Source organism: Antennarius striatus, chromosome 10 (genome assembly GCF_040054535.1).
Source record: "Antennarius striatus isolate MH-2024 chromosome 10, ASM4005453v1, whole genome shotgun sequence".
NCBI lineage: Eukaryota > Metazoa > Chordata > Actinopteri > Lophiiformes > Antennariidae > Antennarius > Antennarius striatus.
In genome coordinates, this window is record NC_090785.1 from 10,195,579 (window position 1) to 10,215,043 (window position 19,465).

General features: G+C 37.9%; 3 protein-coding genes across 6 annotated transcripts; 1 reads left to right on the plus strand and 2 right to left on the minus strand.

Annotated features, from left to right (window-relative positions):
* Positions 1-24: 24 nt before the first annotated feature.
* Positions 25-4,686, minus strand: rad9a (RAD9 checkpoint clamp component A). 2 transcript variants are annotated; one of them, XM_068325240.1, is made up of 12 exons: positions 4,409-4,686; positions 4,244-4,314; positions 4,084-4,157; positions 3,597-3,645; positions 2,927-3,041; positions 2,746-2,845; positions 2,430-2,533; positions 1,959-2,065; positions 1,760-1,824; positions 1,550-1,648; positions 990-1,230; positions 25-503 (listed from the first exon to the last, which is right to left on the minus strand). In XM_068325240.1, the coding sequence occupies exons 1-12, from the start codon at positions 4,440-4,442 to the stop codon at positions 387-389; spliced, it is 1,176 nt and encodes a 391-aa protein (XP_068181341.1). In that variant the 5' UTR covers positions 4,443-4,686; the 3' UTR covers positions 25-386. The 2 variants fall into 2 exon arrangements, with proteins under 2 accessions (XP_068181341.1, XP_068181342.1); XM_068325241.1 differs by lacking the exon at positions 4,084-4,157.
* Positions 4,209-11,763, plus strand: zgc:113229 (uncharacterized protein LOC550612 homolog). Of its 3 annotated transcripts, none has more exons than XM_068325237.1 (8): positions 4,209-4,321; positions 5,705-6,077; positions 6,284-7,162; positions 7,248-7,354; positions 9,644-10,007; positions 10,193-10,328; positions 10,418-10,629; positions 11,497-11,763. In XM_068325237.1, exons 3-8 carry the CDS (start codon positions 6,299-6,301, stop codon positions 11,749-11,751), a joined length of 1,938 nt encoding a protein of 645 aa, XP_068181338.1. In that variant the 5' UTR covers positions 4,209-4,321; positions 5,705-6,077; positions 6,284-6,298; the 3' UTR covers positions 11,752-11,763. The 3 variants fall into 3 exon arrangements, with proteins under 3 accessions (XP_068181338.1, XP_068181337.1, XP_068181339.1); XM_068325236.1 differs by having other exon boundaries at positions 5,705-6,060; XM_068325238.1 differs by having other exon boundaries at positions 5,705-6,060; positions 6,287-7,162.
* Positions 11,764-11,773: 10 nt separating this feature from the next.
* p2rx3a (purinergic receptor P2X, ligand-gated ion channel, 3a) lies at positions 11,774-19,347 on the minus strand. Its single transcript, XM_068325239.1, has 12 exons — positions 19,057-19,347; positions 17,652-17,787; positions 17,292-17,363; positions 16,815-16,884; positions 16,263-16,359; positions 16,051-16,128; positions 15,803-15,944; positions 14,960-15,096; positions 14,781-14,874; positions 14,404-14,469; positions 14,239-14,316; positions 11,774-14,167 (listed from the first exon to the last, which is right to left on the minus strand). Exons 1-12 carry the CDS (start codon positions 19,188-19,190, stop codon positions 14,039-14,041), a joined length of 1,233 nt encoding a protein of 410 aa, XP_068181340.1. The 5' UTR covers positions 19,191-19,347; the 3' UTR covers positions 11,774-14,038.
* Positions 19,348-19,465: the final 118 nt, after the last annotated feature.

The following is a 19,465-nucleotide window of genomic DNA, read 5'->3' on the forward strand; positions in this document are numbered from 1 at the left end:
GAATGTAAATAAGTAATGTTTCCAGACCTTTAACAGATATGTTTATTTTATATTGAGGAGCTATTCTGTCGCAGCTTGATCACAGAATGAAAAGGATAAACAGGGAGAGTTTCATGTCTGTTTTACATAATTTCAAGTCCACCTTTCACATTATAGTGCAATAATAAACCAATGCTGTTCTGTACTGTACATTGCCTTTGCATATTTTTCTCCCTTGTCAAAATAAAACCCTGTACAACACAAATGCAAATCATAAAGTTGAAAGAAAATGACTGCAGAAAATAAGGATACAGGATTTACATCTCTGCAGTGCTACATGTGCTTATGTGTAAATAATACACAAATATGCAAGTCAGTCCATGTCTTTCGTCTGCATCAGTCCATTATCATGAGGCTTCAGCGTCATCCTCACTGTCACTTGCCAATACTTCCTGAGTCATTACCGGTTGAGTGGTCATCTGGGAAGACGGAGGAAGCACCGATCCGAAGAACAGGGAACAGAACTGTGAGAAGAAAATATGAGCAGACATTGTATTTCATATATGTAAGACACACAATTTAAATCCATAAAATTTTGAACCACAGCCTTATTTTGATATTGTTGATGCTTTTTCTTGATCTAATATAATAAGCCCTAAACCTGACACTGAAGCTGGACTCAAGACCCCCCATAGGGATTTCTTTAATTATACTACTTGATAGATGTGTCTTAAAGAATATCAATTGTTTGTCTCATTCAGGTCTCTATAGGTGGAGTAATATTACGTGTAGTAACTATTGTGTGCGATTGTAATTTTTCTGACGTCAACATCTCTATGACTCAAAAGGAGAGTTAATAATATACACAAATTGTTTCATTAACATGAAAACACTCACACATTAGCAGCAGACCGACAACCAATTTTGAACTCATCTCCTCTGACAGCTCCTCCTGCTTTAGATTGAGCCTTTTGCCTCTATAAATAAATGATGTGTGAAACAAAGCATACCTTCTTATCCGGTGGTTGCTCTGAATTGGACGTTTCACCTTCATCCTCATCATCATCATGGGTTAATCTCCTCCTGTGTTTGGCTGCAGCAGGCTGCTTTGAACATGTAGAATCATCCGATGGGTGTGTGGATGGACCTGAAGACGAGGGACCTGGAGCAATACTCGTATCCATTGCAATGAGGTAGGCGTCTATGTCGTCACTCATGAAGTCATCAGAAGAAGGTGGAGGTTCACGTGCTCTGAAGAAAAGGATGGTTACTGGATATAGGATGGCTTGCATTGACTTGGCTTGAGTTGACTCTACAATCAAAAATAAGGTGTCTTCAAAAACAATACCATGTTCTAATCTATATAGTAATATCTCTACAGAGTCCATGTTGAATAGTTCCAGTCTATCTCTACAATCGAACAAACCAGTTAGATGAATGGCAAAACAGTTTATTCTGTCACTGCGTCTGTGAACTTTTCTAGGACTGACTGACTGACTGACAAGAAACTTTCCAGTATATATATTTTTTTATATAAGGATGATAAGATTTCATTCTGTTGTAATGTTACCGTTTAGTGTTGTTTTTATGGCGGTTGAAGTCATCTGAAAGTGTGGCAAGCACGAAGTTACCCTCCAGGACGCTGTCTGTTACTGAAAGCACCACAGGGCTAAAACACACAGGCATGCACATACGCAAACACACACACACACATGCACACACACGTCAGCATATTATAGTAATAGAACAGATTGAAACATCTGAATGTATTTATGCTTACTTTCCAGGTTCATCAAAGTACATAGAAATAGGAAGACCAGTAGACTCTGCAAACACTAACAAACCCTGGAGAGGTGACATGACAGAAAATTGTTCGGTAAAAACAAGAAAAATAGACAAAATCTGCATTTGAAATAAAATTAACGACAGCATTATTTTATACTGTCTACCACTATTCTCCTCCGTCTACCAGTACCTACCCTTAACTCCTTCAGACAAAAGGTGACGCTGTTGTGAGTTTGGACAGCAAACTGATCGAACTCTTCTGAGGCCAGACACAACTCAGTGTGCATGGCTTTGGTCTGGTCTGAGAGGGAAAGGGTAGGAAGAGCAACAAAAAAGGAAAGACAGCACAGTGGACATGAGCAGAGATACATGTCACACAATGTTTTACAATATATTACTGTTCTTGCAGTATAATAAAAACTACTTCTATTGGCTAATGACAATACTATATTTATTAAAGCAGTTGGTTTAGAATTCCACTCAATATATTTAAAATTTAGCTGTTAATGAAGGATAGTCCACCCCATACAGATGTTTGCATATTTGTCAGAAACATGAACCTGATTATTAATCATGTCTGTCACACTCATATTTGATCATGTTTCATAAATATGTATGTTTCTAGATGACAGGTGAAAAAAACATTGTTACAGGTTACAGGTCACCTTCCTCCTCCACGTGGTTCCTAACCCACATGCGGTCATCACTCACTGACACAGTCACCTCTTCCAGAGAAGGAGGGAAGTGCATGACTGTATCCACCAGAACCCTGAGAGCAAAAGAAAACGAAGAACAAAAAAAGCAGGGTGTCAATGAGAACAATTTTTTTAAAACTGTGATTTATTTAATTAAGGATCTGTAATCTAAAAATATGTATTTTTTTAAAATGCAAAACTATGAAAAACAACATGTATAACATGAATAAATTCATTCGAACCCTCTATCATATTTAAAATATGAACGGAGAGATATTTCACACACCTGGGCTGAGATCTGAATGCATTGGCACAGTTGTCCTTATCAAACACTGCCTGCAAGCTTTCACTCTCCTGGAAAGAAAGGTTATGCGTCTTCAGTAGGCCTGTTGAGAAAACACCGAACAGTTGAATTAATTTATGAAAAGTACTGTGAGCCATCTGAGAATCAAGTGGAGCACAGGTACCATGTTTGCAGTGCAGAGTGAAGGTCAGACGGTCCTTCTGCTCATCCAGCTTTATGTGACACTTTTCCACTGTTTTCTCCAGAGATACTAGAGATCTGAAGATGGCCTGCACGCTCTGACTCACACACAGCAGAACACAATAAAGATCAAAACATGAGCAAAGGGACAAGATCACTTTACTATTATGCACAGAAATAGTTGACCTGAAGATGCCATGAAGTTTTAGTTAGATCTAAAATTCCAATGTGTATGCTTTATATTTTCCCTCTACAAGAATTTTATGATAATAACATTTTTATGAGTGTATAATTTTCATGATTTATCATGTTTTTTCAGTTTTCTTTTGCAAAAACATATTTATGTTCAACAATTCCAATGCTTTGTGACACACAAACCCACAATGTACAACTGTTACAAGGAGGAAGCTCAGATGTTTGGCAAATAATAAAATGGTAGGAACTGGCAAGAAAGTTAGTATTTGAAATGGTTTGTTATTAATATGCTTAATCATGTTTATGTAATTATCAAGCAGTTGATATGGCTTTGGAGATGCGCACCATGAAAATAACTGATACACTTTATATACATGCTATACATGCTATATACATTCAATGTAACTGTATGGAATATGAGATTTAAACTGTAATAAAGATTTGTCCTCTCTGCACACCTTTATAGGCAGCTTGCAGCGGAAGGCGTTGCCATTAGGGTTCGTGTATCTGCAAAACAAACGAGAGGGAAATTTGAGGTAAATAATCCAGAAACTGCACACAAATGTATTGCTTGGTTGGTTCTGCCTCTAAATCCACACGAGAGCTGAGGGATGACACAGACAATACCGCAAAAACAATACAAACACTATAGACATTTCACTATACCCAGGCCTGTTTATTTTTTATTACTATGCCTATTTATGATTTTCTATTTAAATATTCTTGATGGATTATTTATTACTCTTTCCATTTGGTGTTGTACTACTTTCTATGTGCTGGTGCTTTCTGTGTGCTTTTTTTTTCTGTGTTTTGTGTACTTACTGTGCTGTGTGTGACGGTGAAATTAATTTCCCTGACGGAACCTCCTTAAGGGATAAATACAGTTATACTCTACTCTACTCTACTCTAATGAACACATCATAATCACATGAGCACGGTCTGCACCTGCTGAAGAAGAGTGGTGCGAACAGGAAGCAAGCATACGCCGACCGAGAGGAGTTCACAGAACGTAGAGCCAACTACAAGGAAAAGAATTGAACAATAACAGGAAGTTATTGATCATGGCAGGAGGACGAACAGTGATGACAGCGTCAGAGCAGCTCACCCCGTCTTCCTGGGGCTCAACGTAGAGCTCATCACCGATCCTGGACAGGGAATGGATCGCTTTGGCCAGCACTAAAAGGTAAATACAGACATATAATCAGATAATTGTCGTCATATGTAGAATTTCAAGTTAAGGTTTGGCTGAAAAGCAGTAAGTGTTTCCTACCTTTCACGTTTCCTCCGGTCACGACGCAGTCCATGTCTACAATCCACTCATAGATAGGAGTTAGCGCTACTTTTCTTGAAAGTTAGCAAAGTTGCGGGCGAACGACACCGAGACGTAAAACAATTCCGTTTCAACAATCTCACAACCAAACAGAAGTTCTACTGGTGCTGGAAACATACTCCATGTGGTTACAGCTAAATTCCTATGTTTTGTTTACCACAGTGGTTCGATTGAGCGCCGTCACATCCCAATCATCGTGTTGCTAACGGCGCCATTGTTCGCTTCCGCACTCTTGACCAATCAGATGACCAGAGACTTGACTGAACGCATGCGCAGTGTACTCAAGCTTTTCCACAGCTTTTATTTTGAAACGTGCATCGATGATCTGTTTGATGACATGACTTATTTAGATTGAATTACTGTAAATTATTACATGTGAATGAATTTTTACATATCAACTTGTCCAACAACGTAATAATTGACATTAACTTATCGTTCTACATCAATTCGACTCTGCTTTGATAGATTTATTAGCCAGAACCCACTGACCAAACAATTCTTATTACTGTTTATTACATCTCGTGAAGTGGTGATGTATAGTAATTGTCAGTGTTTGTTCATTCGTCCATCCGTCCATCCATCCACCACCTTTGGAAAACTAGGTCAAGGTCAAATCTTAACTTTTGTACATTTTTTTGCACAAACCTCAGGAACCGGATGAGATATAATCACAAAACAAAAAACAACATTTTCAGGAATCCAGGAATCATTACATTTAATGACCTGATACCTTGTACTTTAAACACTATAAAAAATTTAAAGTGTGGTAAAAGGTGAATGAGTTTTGTAACTTACTATAACTGTTTGATGGCTAACCTCAACCAATATTAGAAATTTTTATTACAGTGAAGTGTCATGAGAAGGGATAATATTAAATCAAGTAAAATTGTATTCTTCTAAAATAACAGAGAGCTGTTTATAGCCTACATTTTTAGTTCACAAAATGACAATAAAGATCGAATATCTCCTTTTTAGCCGGCGTTTTCAAATGCCACGGTTGGTATTTACTTATTTTTTCTCCTCTCTCCAAATGTATAAATAGCAGTTTAAAGAGCCTGTAATTATCACTTAAAGGGTCATGGTGGTAAGAAACCTCGTGCGCACATGTGTCAGCACAGGAGCCAGGGAGAGCCATAGGAAGGAAGGAAGGGCAAATAGAAGGATGGGCAGAGACGAGGGGGAGCGTCAATGGAGAATTATCTCACCTCACTGGTCTTTCTGGTTCGTCTGCTTTAGTTCTAAGATGTGAAGAATGCTGCCATCTGTCCTCCCTTTACCAGTAATATAAGAGCTGCTGCTGAAGAGGTTGAACAAAAAACAACCAGCTTGTACTGAATCCCAAGACTATCTTTGAAAAGACGCAAGGAGATCATATTTTGTTTTGTACCAGATCAACATCAAATGAGGAAGAGTGCTGAAGACCTTCTGAGGATTATAGCAGAATGGAGGCAACAGGACAGCAAAAGATACCTTAGATGAAACAACGTACACAGAGGGAAATTATTTCAATCCGAAGCGAAGGCAGTCAAAGCATCAAACAGTGGGAAACTGCAAAGAGGATAATTGGAAATTAGTGCAACATGAAAAACTAGGTAAACAACCATCACAGGTATCTTTAAAATACTTACAAAACATCTTTAAATCAAAGGGGTGACATTATTCTCACAAAGCTAATTTCTTTGGTCATAGTTTTTAGTCTGTTTTTACAACACATCTATCATAATGTGTGTAACCCATGTCTGTTCATCTGACCATGTTATAGTGTTAACAGGCGTTTATTATCATTCTTTTCTGTGACTTCTCGGCTTGATGCAGCAGCTCTGTTCCTAGATGTCGCAGTCACACAATCCAACAGACTCCCAGGCTTTGGTGCAGTCTATGCTGCAGAGACTGAAGATCCAGCCCTCAAGAGAAGACCAGGCATGTCTGAACACACCTTTGCACACAACAGCTGCTTCCACAAGTGGAAGAAATGAGGATAAAGGAGACTCCAATTTCCAAAAAGCAGACATTATTTTAAATGGTTTTGGTCCTTCTATCGCATCAAAAGAAGTTGGGATCTCTAATATGGACAGTCAGTTCGGCCATAAAGGTGAAATACAACAAACAATTCCAGAGGTCAGGGATCCCCTTCCCTCCCCCACTCTAAAAGGAAACATCAATGGACACAAGGGTCAGCACAGAGTGATGGGATGGGCCATGCAGCCTGGGATCCCCTCAGGTGGAACAGAGAAGGTGTTTCCTGTTAAATCATTTAGGGATGCTCGTATCACTTCTCTTGAGACGGCCAACAGAGAGAATCTTGTCAGTGATACATCGCACACCCTTAGTGATTCATCTGCAGTAAAAAGTATGGGCCAAAATTCAGATCTGGACTGGGGTTTTAAACCCAGACACTATGTATGGTCCTTGCCACCTACAAATGCAGATGTTGATACAGATGGTCAAGATGATACACTGTTGCATATAGGAAATGGAGAAGGTGGAGCTTTGACACACAGCAAAAATACACTGACTCTTCTAGCTGAACAAAAATCAAATGGCGTCTCCAAAAGAAAACAGTGGCTGTCTGAGGGTAAAACTAGAAGATGGACTCAGAAGATCAAGGAGAGATTAAGGGACAAGTCGGGGAATTTTTCTAAAAATAGAAGAGAGGAACTGTGGAGAGAAGAGCAGGAGGATGAGAAAGGAAATGTACGTACTGCAATTTGATTTGATTTTTTTTGTATTTCAACTTGCAGATAGTATAAAGTAAAGCTGCTACTTGTTCACTTGACAGATCTTACCTCAAAACCAGCCACCGGCGCCAGAAACTTTTATCAACACATCAAACGAGGTGGAAGAATTAAGCCCTCCTTCACAAGAAAGTAGTGATTCCAGCAAAAGGTAATGTACCAACATAAATGTGGAAAAACCATCATGCACTCAGAATGATGCAGACCCAAAAGTTCTCACAGTCAGGCGTTGTTGATTCATCACTTAAACTTAAAACAACACAAGAAAGACGCACAAGATACTTCTGGAACATTTCCAGCCATAGATGAGACATTACTGATAGACTAAACACACCATCATTACTAACACCATCTGTCATCAGCCATCTTCAGTCACACCTTGACTTTGTGAGAATCTCTTGAATTTTAAAATTAAACCAGCATCAATGATATCAATATACAATAATAAGGTAAACAGGAAGAAAGGCTTTGCTTCATTTAAGTTAAAGCAATAATTCCACATAGAGAAATACTGCATTAAAGGTAACATCAACCAAATGTACTATAGGTACAAATGACAAAAACCTTTTGATTACAATAAGACATTTTTAATCTTATTTTTGCTTAATTTTACATAATAATTTTACCTAAGTTGTTAATTTTACTCACTCACATATACAGTATATTATGTCATCAGCAATTCTCTAACATCAATCTATCATAAAATCAATTGTACATGTACAGCCCATATTCACAAGAGCATGTTGTTACACAAGTGCAATCCAGCAGTAGGGTTAAAGAAATGTGATCCTGATTTGCTGTGCCGTTCAGTAATTTCTGAGTTGAGTAGGGCCAAGGACAATAATTTCATCTTTGTCTAAATCGAGCAGCAGGAAGTTACAGGTCATTTGTATTTTAATGATTTTAAAACACTGAAGTTTAGTAGGTCTATTTGTGTTGTTGAGCTTGAAGGATAATAATAAGGGGGTGTCAGCTGCATAGCAGTGAAATTAATGTCACGTTTGCTGATAATGTTAGAGAAACATTTCAAGAATTAAAAATCTGGCCTCAATACTGATTCTTGTGGAACTCCATTGTTAACTTTGGTAGAAATCGTTGGCATTTACAAATTGGGTTCTGTCCGAATAATAGTAAGACTTGAGCCTTTTTTTAAAAATTCAATTTAATTAGACTGGTTAATCTCTCTATTAGGATCTGATGATCCACGCTGTCAAAGGTCACATTAAGATCCAATAGAACTAGAATAAATAAAAATTCCTCATACAAGTGAAAAGTCGTTTGTAACTTTGACCATTGCAGACTTTGTTATAATGTTTTCTATAACCTGACTGGAAAACTTCAAATGATTTACTATTTTATTGAAAAGACATGATTAATCATAAACAAAAATCATAACATTAAGATATTAAAGATCAGGTTAGATACTGGCCTCTAGCTTGCTAAAACCACATATTTAAGCTGTACTGTAAAAAGTGCACATTGGGAGTGAACTAACTTTATGCACACTCTTACTATAGAAAATCACCAGAGTTGACATTTTTTTGATCTTAACACATTGCCAGAATTTCTTATAACAGCCACACATTTCCAGTAGCAGGTAAGTAGCTCATTTGTCAGGGACTGTTTTCAGCAGTGGAAGAATACACTGTAGGTGCTGTTAGTCTGCAGACGACACATTTTGGTCAGTATCCAAACACTCAGCTCTCTGGCAGCAGAGCAGCAGCTTTAAGCCCTGAACTGTTCTAGTTTGATTCACGTTGCAGGTTCTGCTAGAGAAGCTGTACGCTGTTTAGTTCTCCACACAGAATCAAACAGTGAAACATGGCCCGACCACCGAAACACCAAAGTTTGTACTTATTTTAGTCAATCTTGAAACGATTCCTAGCAACTTATGTAGTTGCAAGTGGAAGATTTATTGAATTGTTGTTTGTAAAGATAGAAATTTTTACTGAAACTTTTTTAAAATGAAAAAGAAAACGTGACATAATACTGACAATTTCTGGGCCTTGCTGTGTAAAAATACTGTTGCCACACTAACATTAAGTACGTTCGATAACGTGTATGTGGAATCAAAAGAAATACACTTGTCACGTGGTGTGTCATTCATGTGTTGTGTTTTTCTTGGAAACAAATGAGCTCTACATTGAAGACGAAATTGTCTGTAAGACGAATCTGTCTGTGGCAGTAGGATGTATTACTTATTTTAATCTTTGATTTTTTCCCCCAAATAATATACTGTGGTATGTAACCAGATTTATCTTCAGCTGAATCATCTGACAAAGAATAAAGGTTTTCATCGTGTCACTAAGACTGTGAAGATCTCTCAGATAACTTTGGGATTTTTGATGCTATAAATGACCCGAAACTCCTGATTGTTGTTTTAATGGGATTTCTTGTATGAGCTGCAAACAGATTATAGTGTTTTTTTCTCTTGTGGCAGGCTGAGTATTGACTTTGAGTTTGGACTGGGCTCATTTAGCTTATTGGAGGAGATTGCCACAGGTCAAGAGTGGGCCATGTTCCTGAACCCCAGTCAGTCAACTGCCTCAGATGATCAAATACCATCAAAAGAGGTCAAGAATTCACCAAATTCTGATGACAGCAGTCACTCACCTCGGATTTCTAACCATGAAGGAGTTATGACCAACCAGTCAAGGTTCAGCGATGCTGCGGCAGCATGTTTAGTGACGAACACTTCATCAAATGTCAGTGAAGACATGTCAGACGGACAGCAACAGCCTGTTCATGGACTGGCTGACTGGTCAGAACCAATGGAGCATGGACATACCTCATCATCTGTACAGGTTTGACACCATTTATATGTATGTTTTACTTATAACATACTGTATATGATGCTTCATCACCACATGTTTACAAATCATTATAATGTACAATCAACATAAAAATCTGAAAACAACGACGAACACATTCCCCAAGCCGACTTTCACTTCTGTGTTGTTTGTTCACTGCTATTGATTCTTATCTACAGCCTGAGAGTACTCCGAACATCCCAGAGTGGACGAGCAGAGCCACCCTCAACAGAAAGAGACAACACCAGACAGCTGAGACGATAAACAGGAGGCTTCTAATAAGGAAAACAGGGGAGCCACGAAATACAGACAAAGGTTACAGGCCTTTGAGTTAAAAAAGATCAGATGATTGTTTTTGCAGATGGATTTGGCTGTAATTCTCCCTCTCCCGTCTCTTTTCACAGATGAAACTCAGCTGAGTTTAACAAGGAGCCATTTAAAAGAGGAGATAAGAGACTTACAGCATGACAATGACTTTCCTTCATCCATCCTCAACTCTCCTCCTCCACCGCTTTCTCCATATTCTTTCAGCCCCTTTGCTCTTCCATCCAAAGGTGTCCTCAAACACTCGATCTCTATTGATTCAGAGTCTTCAACAGAAATGGATACAAAAAGGGTAAGTAAAAAAAAAAGAGCTATTGAATTTCACACTGTCTTCCTGTGTTCCTGTGGTCTGAAATATACATGTGGCATCTACACTGTATGGTTGTGCCCCAAATACACACTACATGCAGTGGGTAAGAAAGTTTGGAGTGTTGAAATAAAGAATATTTTAAATAGATGCTCTTTGGATAGGTGTATAATATCCCAAAGCACTCCTTTAAAGAGAAATTGAATGCCTGTACTAAATTGTTATCATGGCATAGTCCCATTCGACTTTAAAATACAGAATTCCAATACACATCAAGCCTTCATGAGGAAGTTTTTCTTTTAGGAAAACAAAAGAACATTAGTTTATTTTTATTTCACTTCTGATAAATAATTGATACTCTATTTGCAGTTAAAATAAAATTTTATTGCTGTTGTCTGGAAGTAGGTAAAAATAATTTCAGCCATTTAGTTCCATTCATTTAGGACTCCTTTTTGAGTGCCCTCTTATTGAATTGCAGCCAATTTTGCGACAATGGATTGAATTGTGAATGAACAGGACGAATATAGAGAGCGGTGTACACACCCAATCTGGAAGATTTTCATTGGTTATCATCACTGTGACAGTTCTTTTGTTTTCATTAGTGCTGTTTGACTCCCCATGTGTGGCGTGAAATGCATTCAGAAGGTCTGACGTGACTACATCAAAACATTAAACACATTATGTTCGAAAGAGATTGCCTTGGAATTTCCTGTGACTTCATATACTGTATATCAAAGTGACTGAATTATTCTTTGCTTGGAGACAAATTAAAAGCAATATTAACTACTATTTTCTTTTTTCCTTTTATGTTCATCTCTCCATTTTTATTCAATTCAATTTGCTCCGGTTCAGAGGCGAGTTGAAGAGAACAGGCGAGTCCATTTTTCAGAGGAGGTGGTGACCATATTTCCTCCTCAGTTGTATGTGGATGAAACAGACTCAGAAGTGGAGGATTCAGAACCAGAGGAAGATTCTGAGCCAGAGGAGGACATGGTTGATCAGGCAGTTCAGATAGAGGAAGTGGCACCAGCACGCCGACCTAGTCTCCCTAACTGGATACTGGTTCTAAAGAAAGGAAACTCTCTTCCTGTGAAGAAGCACAGATAAAGAATCTCCGGAAATGTGCGTTTAGTTTGACAGCTTTGTTTTTCTTATATGATGAAAAACAAATCAAATCGGAGAAAACCAGTTTAAAAGACAACCATATACCATATCACTATGGTTACATTCTGCAGTCCATGCGTACAGTTGGCTGACGGAATATCCTCCTGGGCATTGGAAGCACTTGTGTGTCTTCCTGTTCATGTGGCTCTCCAGGCGAATGGCAAAAATGTACAAGAACAGATACATTCATCTACTGACATTTATAAGAGTGCTGCTTTACTGTGTAGTTCAGTATCAGCAGTTAAAGAGCTCAAAAGAGGATCAACAAGTCGAAGCTTCTCAGCGTCCAAGGACCCTGATATTCAAGCATCGATGATCGGTTTTATTGAAGGTATTTTTTTGTCCATGCCCTTGTGAATGTTTTTTTTTCCCCAGCCTATTCAGTTGCTGGAGTAAATGTTTCTTGTCCTCCTCCTCCCATCTCACACTGTACAACAGTGGACTACCCTCTGGCCTCTTGTCCGAGTCAGTCTATCTCTTAATGGCACATGGTGCAGTCATCCTGGTAATTAATCCCGGCGGAGGAGAGATGAGTTTAGAGCTGATGCAGTGGTGACTGCAGACTATTAGTGGTTTCAGATAGACTACAGCCCTTTGTAAAACTTGGAATGTTGAAATATCATTTTGAAATTGAGTATAAATTATCCTCTCAGAGATTAAATTAATCACATTATGTCAAGGCTGACATAGGCCATTGTTAATTGGATGGTACTTGCTAACAGTAAGTATTCACAGAATTAACCCACAGCTACAGAGATGCATCCATGTTTCAGGCTGAACCTTCATGGAATGGTTTTTTAAAAATGTAGCAAATATTTCAAATTTATTACGAACAAGACTGGAACCATTCATGTATATTAAATCTTATTTGCATCATTTCTGAATCTCTGTTTAAATTAAACTACAAATAAGTCCTTACTTACTAGACTTCGGACGTGTTGGTGAGCAGACTTTGTTACTCATGTGCCCAGGACCAGGTTTCCTTTTGTTCCCAGTTTGTGCTTACTTAAGCTAACAGGAGGCAAAGAATAAGGTAGCTTCATTTTTACAACCCAGATTTGAGACCACTATTCACCTTGTTTTCCATCCAAAAGTTAACATTTTGCTACCATGCTATTTAGCAGGACTATTAGAAAATGTTAAATCCCTCCCACAAATTAACCTCAGCATGGCCAGCAGAAATTTTTGAGAGAGAAATATAGAGTACTTATGAGTAGGGAGAGTAGAGTAGAACTTTATTGATCCCTTAAGGTTCCATCAGGGAAAATAACTTCTCCGTCGCACTGCACACAACACAGTGACCACACAAAAGCACACAGAAAAAGCACACAGACGGTATTACCAACACCTAGAAAGAATAAAAATAACCCACCATGAATATACAAATAAATAGGCATAGGAAAGTTAAAGTGTTTCTAGTGTTTGCCGTGTTTATGGTTATCATCCTTCAGCTGCACATCACAGTCATTTCAGTCACACGCATCATATCGTTCTGTGTGATTAAATGAAACCCAGTGGATAACTTGTGTCGATTCCCTTATGGCTTCCCTTCACAGCCAGCGTGTGTTGTAAATCACTGGTAGAGCCACTAAAAGGCTCTTTAGTTCATCTGTTAGTGCTGTGGCAGAGGAAGAGGGTGTGCTAAAATATACAGTAGGATTACTGTAATGAATGAAATATGGAGAATTAAGTAAATCTGATAGATGAAGATTAAGGAATGAATCAAAAATACAGAGATCATTTTGGATTGAATTTTATATTTTACAGGGCAGACAACACAAAATGATGGAAAATCTTCAGACATGTAGAACAAACAACTTTATTTTCTGACGTTCCTTTTTTGAATTATACTGATATTCTTCCAATTACGGCTCATTTGTAAATGTAAAATATGAGCTTGCAAGTTATCAGAGTTGAGATTCTGTAATATGTCTTCTAAAATTATAGTGTTTGCAATAAAGTAGTTCTAACAATATATTTGTCCTCCTTCCCTCTTTAACTTAACCTTACTTTAACTGAAGGGTTGAATCTTTCCTAACCAGGTGGCACCGGTTTACCTGATGTTGTTATGAGCTATGAGGCCACAGTTATTTTAAACTGACACACTCCTCTTCCTTATCACTCAAATTAAAATTAAAACTGACTACATGATCTGACAATCTGAATGGAAATAATGATCATAAAACCCAGAGACAGAAATAGTTCCAGTTCTTCATATTGCTGCTGTCAGTCAAAGCGGTTGATCTGGTGTAGCGAGTGAAATGGCTCCTGAGTCGTATGAGTTCTTTATGCCTGATTTAAGTGATAGTTGGCTGCCTGGGCTCCGAGCCAGAGATGCTTCTATCTGAGCTTCTGACACCTGAATGGAAAAAAGTAAAGCTCATCATAAATCTGTGAAGAAAACCCCCTGTCTTTACATGCAACACTTACCTCTTCAAACTTCTTGGCTTTGTACTGCTCAGCTCCTTTCAAGAAGTTCAGTAAGATGATGTCACAGAGAACAGTACCCTGTAGACACACAATAGTCTCATGAAAGTCAAGAGCAATAAAAAGATGAATTTTTATCACATTTCATTGAATCAAAAACAATCCTACCAGTCCAATAGAGGTGAAGGCAGCTACCAAGTTGATCAATGTTGGGATTGTATCAAACTTTCCAGCCTGGCAAGAAAGATGAAATCAATTTAGATGGTAGAATTTACAATCCGCACCACGATGAAGTGGTCATTACAGATTATCAAAATTAAACATGTTCATGCTGTTTTCATTGTTTGTGCTCAGCTATTCATATAAAGAGCCCAATTCTCTTGAAAAATTATGATATGTAATATATGACTCTACATGAATTTAAGTGAATTAATGCTAACATGTATATTTGACATGTCCTCAGTGATGTGTTGCAACAATGCCAGTCTAACATATCCCCAGGTCACCGCTATTTCATATACATATATATATATCATTCAACTCACATTGCCAGTGACCATAATGTCAAAGCGGATTGCATAAGCTTTGTATAGTGTCCGAAAATCAGTCCCATTCTCTGTCTTGAAATATTTGGCAAATCTGCAAATAAAAGAGAAGAATTAATTTAATGGATTAGAAGGAATGCAAAGCCAGAGTAGACACCAAGAAGAAATATCAACTATACCTGAAGTTGAAGCCTTTGGAGACGGCATTCTTGGCAAAAGGTGCATCAAGTCGGGTGAAAGAGTATTTAGGTACACAATATTCAATGTCTAAGTCCAAGTTACACTTCCACTCAATGTTTATTCCTATTTCTCCACCCTGAAAGACAAGGATGATGAACAAATAGACACTGAAGCTGTAGATCTATTCATATGTGTGAAATAAGAGGATGAATTTAGCCTGATTTGTATTTAACCAACTCGCGGCTCTTAACAACAAATGTTGTCAGTCAGTCTTGTTATTTTTAGCAGACAAGTTTCTTAATAATCATTTAACTTAGATCCATCATCATTAGCCCTGCTGAAAGTTTACCGAGGGAAAGTGTTAGATCAATAATGTATTTGTACAATCAAGTCCACTCTTCAGTTTAAACCTGTTTTCCCTGGTGAACACAAAGACAGGAGGTTAAATAATCATCATTGGTGGTTTATTTATCAGCTCTCTGTTCTCTCAAAAGTCCAGCTGTCATGTCAGAAGTGTGAGTTTGTCAAATTCATCAGTCAAACTAGATCTCGAATCCCTTTGTCACTAAATACACAGACATCCCAGCTAGTAGAAAAACTCAGCATGTGTTGATGTGGATGAGGATTTGATGTGGATGTGGATAACATCTCTGCTAGCAGAATGATTTCATACAAATCAAAGTTCAGCTATGCCTGAACTGATGCGAAAATAAGCAAAATGAAGAAAGTTATGAGATGTACACTTTCAGGGCCTAATTAAGCAATTTGTAAAAATTCACTGAATTCCACCCAGACATTTTGAGGTTTAAAGACAGAAGGAGGAGTTATATAACAGATCAGACCTTATATGCCAGAGCAGCCAAATCCTGCCCTGTGTGCTGCAGCACGTCTCTCACACGAAAGATGGGGCAGAAGGGGTTCGTCTCTGGATGGAAGGTGCACTTCTTGATCTCGTCAGATGTCATTGTGGAGGGAAAGTTCCCTCTGAGAGACGAAGATTTCATTCATCTCATGTGTGATTATTATTTATAACAATGTCTTCAGATTCTTAAATTAGAAAAATGTGTTTGTCTACCTGACTGTGACCTACCTGGTGACATCAAAGAGGGGGAAACGAATGCTGTTTTTGATGAAGATGGTGAAGTTATTCACATCAAACATTGGAGTACTGGGTGGGATGTTGACAGAGAGGAGAGGACGGTGACAATGAGACATACCATATGGAATGTATTCTGAAGCCCACAAACATGTGTGCATGTGTGTGTGTTTGTGCATGTGTGTGTTTGTTGGTGTGAATCGTACATCTTGACGCTGTCGTTCTCCACTGGACACCATCCTTCAATCTCACACTGACCTTCAGATTCATCAGGGGATTTGAGACAGACTCCTGTGATTACACCTAACGGGTGAGACAGAAGGATGTTTGATGAATTAGAAGTTTGAGACCAGCTGAGGCGGCTGAGGGCTCATGCTGAGCAAGAGCGTTCAGTGCATTTCTGAAATTCTCTTTCACCATCTGCCCTTTAGGAAACATGCTACTGTTTACATAACTCGAACCTGTGTTTGTCTCTCTTATTTCTTATTCCTTATATTATTTTATTCTGCATGATTTATTATTTTATATTGTTTGATTTTTATATTTCTTTTCAGGTCTCTCTGGAAGAAATAGCTCTTGTATCTCAATGGGAAAAAAAGGATGAATAAACATAAATTAAATTTAAACTGCTTCCCCAACACAATTGTGACAGGAAGTGATTGATGCATGATTATGGAAGTTCAGTCCCTGAGTTTATGGAATTATAGAACACGGTGATGTTTACACAGTAAGGATGTGAGAAGAAAAGCCACACTCACCATTGGAAAGGATCGCTCCAAAATGTTTGTGGCAGTCTTCATCTGTGTTACAACTGAACATCGGAACAGACTGAAACACAGAAACTAAAAAAGTTGACTCCACCTTATTTATCATTCCACGCAAAGACCAGAAACACATTAAACCTAACAGCAGATCTAAATCGTACAAAATATATTATTTCAGACAATACCGATGAATGTCTGATATGCAGTCAATTAAAAGCTTCCTGACATTTTCAGCTTCTGGTCAATGCAGGAACATGAAGCCACACTTAGAAACCAAACTCTGATTGCTCAATTTAAGTTTGAATTGACACAAATTCCTGAATATGGAAATGTGTCAGACTGTAAAGGTCCAATAACATTCGTTCATCAACAGAGACCAGAGTGTCAGGAAAATGCTGGCTGATGACATGTAATTAGATATTCAGTAAAAATACCTGATCATTTTAACCAGGGAATTCAATCTGTGCTCACCTCAGCACATTTTCCTTGGAACTGATTTTCAGTGATGATGAGTCTGGTCATGATGCAGAAGACATCAGCGCCCTAAAGAAACAGCAGGAGATTTATGCTTATGATGCTGCATAATGGTTGCTAATGTGTCACATAACACATCATAATTAAAATCCTGCCAAAGAAACTGAATTAGCGGACAGTAATTTAAATGCTGACACTCAGACACTTCACATTCACCACAAACCCAAACCAAACCTTTTATGCCACCATAGGGGTTAAAGAATGTGTGTAGTTGATCTGTTTAAGTCATTCAGAATTTAACCATTTCTTCATCAAGCTCATGTCGGTGGTTAACAATGTACAATCAGAGCCTCGTACCTGTTGAGGAAAGACGTAATCTGCCACATCCACCACTTTACCATGATGGTAACCGAAGCCTTTCACTTTGGTCATCACAGACGACTCAATGCCAGTGTCAGTCACCTGATAAGCCTTCTCATGGATGAATACCCAACTACAGGACAGAAACACAACAAAAATGGTTTAATGGCAGGTCAAGAGTTCAGGTAAACAAGTTGAGAATATCAGGAGTTTCATTTCTGGACAACCTCAAACTTGTGATTAAAAAAGCCTGAGACCTGAAAAGTATTTATAAGCTTCTTTACATCAAAATTTTCCTTAAAATTGTTTAACATGTAAAAAACTATTGATTTGTTCTGTTTCATTTTGGAACTATATAGTATGTGGTTCTTGCACTGCAAAAAAATAATTGTTGCAGCTGTATTTCCCATGAAGGAAGGTATGAATTACAGGATTTATTATAATAAGTAAACTAACAAATCTGCTTCATTTTTGCTGGAAGCATGAAAGCGTGTAGAGTCGCAGTAATAAAACCAAATACAAGTAAGAACAAACTTGTTCACATCAGGTTTATGTTGTCCGAATTTAGATTGTGTGTTTCTTATTTTTTGCATAACATCTATAAAACACCTATTACACATATTATTTGGCAGCAGACTCTAAATTTTATTTCATCGAGATGTTGTGATGTTGTGTGTTTTAATAGCGAAGATAATATTTTTATTTTGTCTAATTAAATGAGATAACAGAACTTTCAACCATTTATTAACCTCAAATCAGATCAGACAATATTTCACAATCAGATACAACAAACTTCTTGATAGATCTGCAGTAATGTGCAAATAATTTAACTACACTGTATATGATGCTAGCTAACATAAATGCATCTTTATATTCTGCCCAATGATTACTTTTACTGATTATTTGATTTCATATTTTTAGTAATAATTTTGTTAAGCGCATCAAACCCTGACTATGTTTTTGTTGGGTTTCTTTTATATTGTGGTTTTGCTTCTCTTTCAAAAGGAGAAGTAACAGCAAAGCAAAGGAAATGATATTTACATTTTTCATGATCACATTATCACTTTTGTATAAATTTAAATTGGGGACGTTGAGGGGACATTTTATAACATGTAACACTAGTGTCCACTCATCTGTAAACTATTAACAGTTTTCACAGAAGCTACTCTTGAAAGCTTGAGGGAAAATATTCAGGCTGTGTTTTGATCATTCAGAGTAAGAACATTACTTCTGTAAATGCAAGCTGCTCAGAAGAGGATTAGACAACTTTTTTTTTTTTTTTTTAAATCATAGCATCTTTAAGTTTTGGGAAACTTTCCCAAGATAAATCAAAGACTCACAATTAAACTTGGGATGGACAGAAAATATGAAACCAAAAACATGCAAAACATAAAACCCATACCCGACAAAGTACGTGATGATGAGCAGCTGTACGATCCGGTTGATGATGCCAACAGACCAGCTCTTCACCACCACAGACTTGCTGGTCTCATAGGTGAAGAAGTCAGTGATGCAGATGGACAGGGAAAAGCCCATGGCTGCTGGTCAGATCAAGTCAGAGAGTGCGACAAGTCCTCCTGAGTTTGAGGGGAAGTGGAACCCCTGATGAGCCTCAACCAGCCTGATAATAAACCTATAATAATGTAGACAAGCTCTTATTCTAGAGGAGGAAGTGTGTTAATTTTCTGGAGGGTCTCTTACTGGAGCGTGGCATGTGTTCATCTGCCTCATTGGATGTTTGATTGTCGAGCTTCACCCTCAGTCCTCCACCTCATTGTCTTTGTTTGATTGGTTTATCGAACAATCAGGAC

What these genes read in the sequence shown, in the direction of transcription:
- zgc:113229 (XM_068325237.1), top strand. Translation starts at nt 6,299, where the DNA reads ATGTCGCAGTCACACAATCCAACAGACTCCCAGGCTTTGGTGCAGTCT. An exon ending in AGGAGGATGAGAAAGGAAAT is followed by an intron (nt 7,163 to 7,247) that starts GTACGTACTGCA and finishes TTCACTTGACAG; the next exon opens with ATCTTACCTCAAAACCAGCC. An exon ending in GCCACGAAATACAGACAAAG is followed by an intron (nt 10,329 to 10,417) that starts GTTACAGGCCTT and finishes CTCTTTTCACAG; the next exon opens with ATGAAACTCAGCTGAGTTTA.
- p2rx3a (XM_068325239.1), bottom strand. Translation starts at nt 19,190, where the DNA reads ATGGGCTTTTCCCTGTCCATCTGCATCACTGACTTCTTCACCTATGAG. An exon ending in TCCAAAGGCTTCAACTTCAG is followed by an intron (nt 14,875 to 14,959) that starts GTATAGTTGATA and finishes TTTTATTTGCAG; the next exon opens with ATTTGCCAAATATTTCAAGA. An exon ending in ACATTATGGTCACTGGCAAT is followed by an intron (nt 14,470 to 14,780) that starts GTGAGTTGAATG and finishes CTTTCTTGCCAG; the next exon opens with GCTGGAAAGTTTGATACAAT.
- rad9a (XM_068325240.1), bottom strand. Translation starts at nt 4,442, where the DNA reads ATGGACTGCGTCGTGACCGGAGGAAACGTGAAAG. An exon ending in GCACCACTCTTCTTCAGCAG is followed by an intron (nt 3,646 to 4,083) that starts GTGCAGACCGTG and finishes TTTGTTTTGCAG; the next exon opens with ATACACGAACCCTAATGGCA. An exon ending in TACTTTGATGAACCTGGAAA is followed by an intron (nt 1,649 to 1,759) that starts GTAAGCATAAAT and finishes TGTGTGTTTTAG; the next exon opens with CCCTGTGGTGCTTTCAGTAA.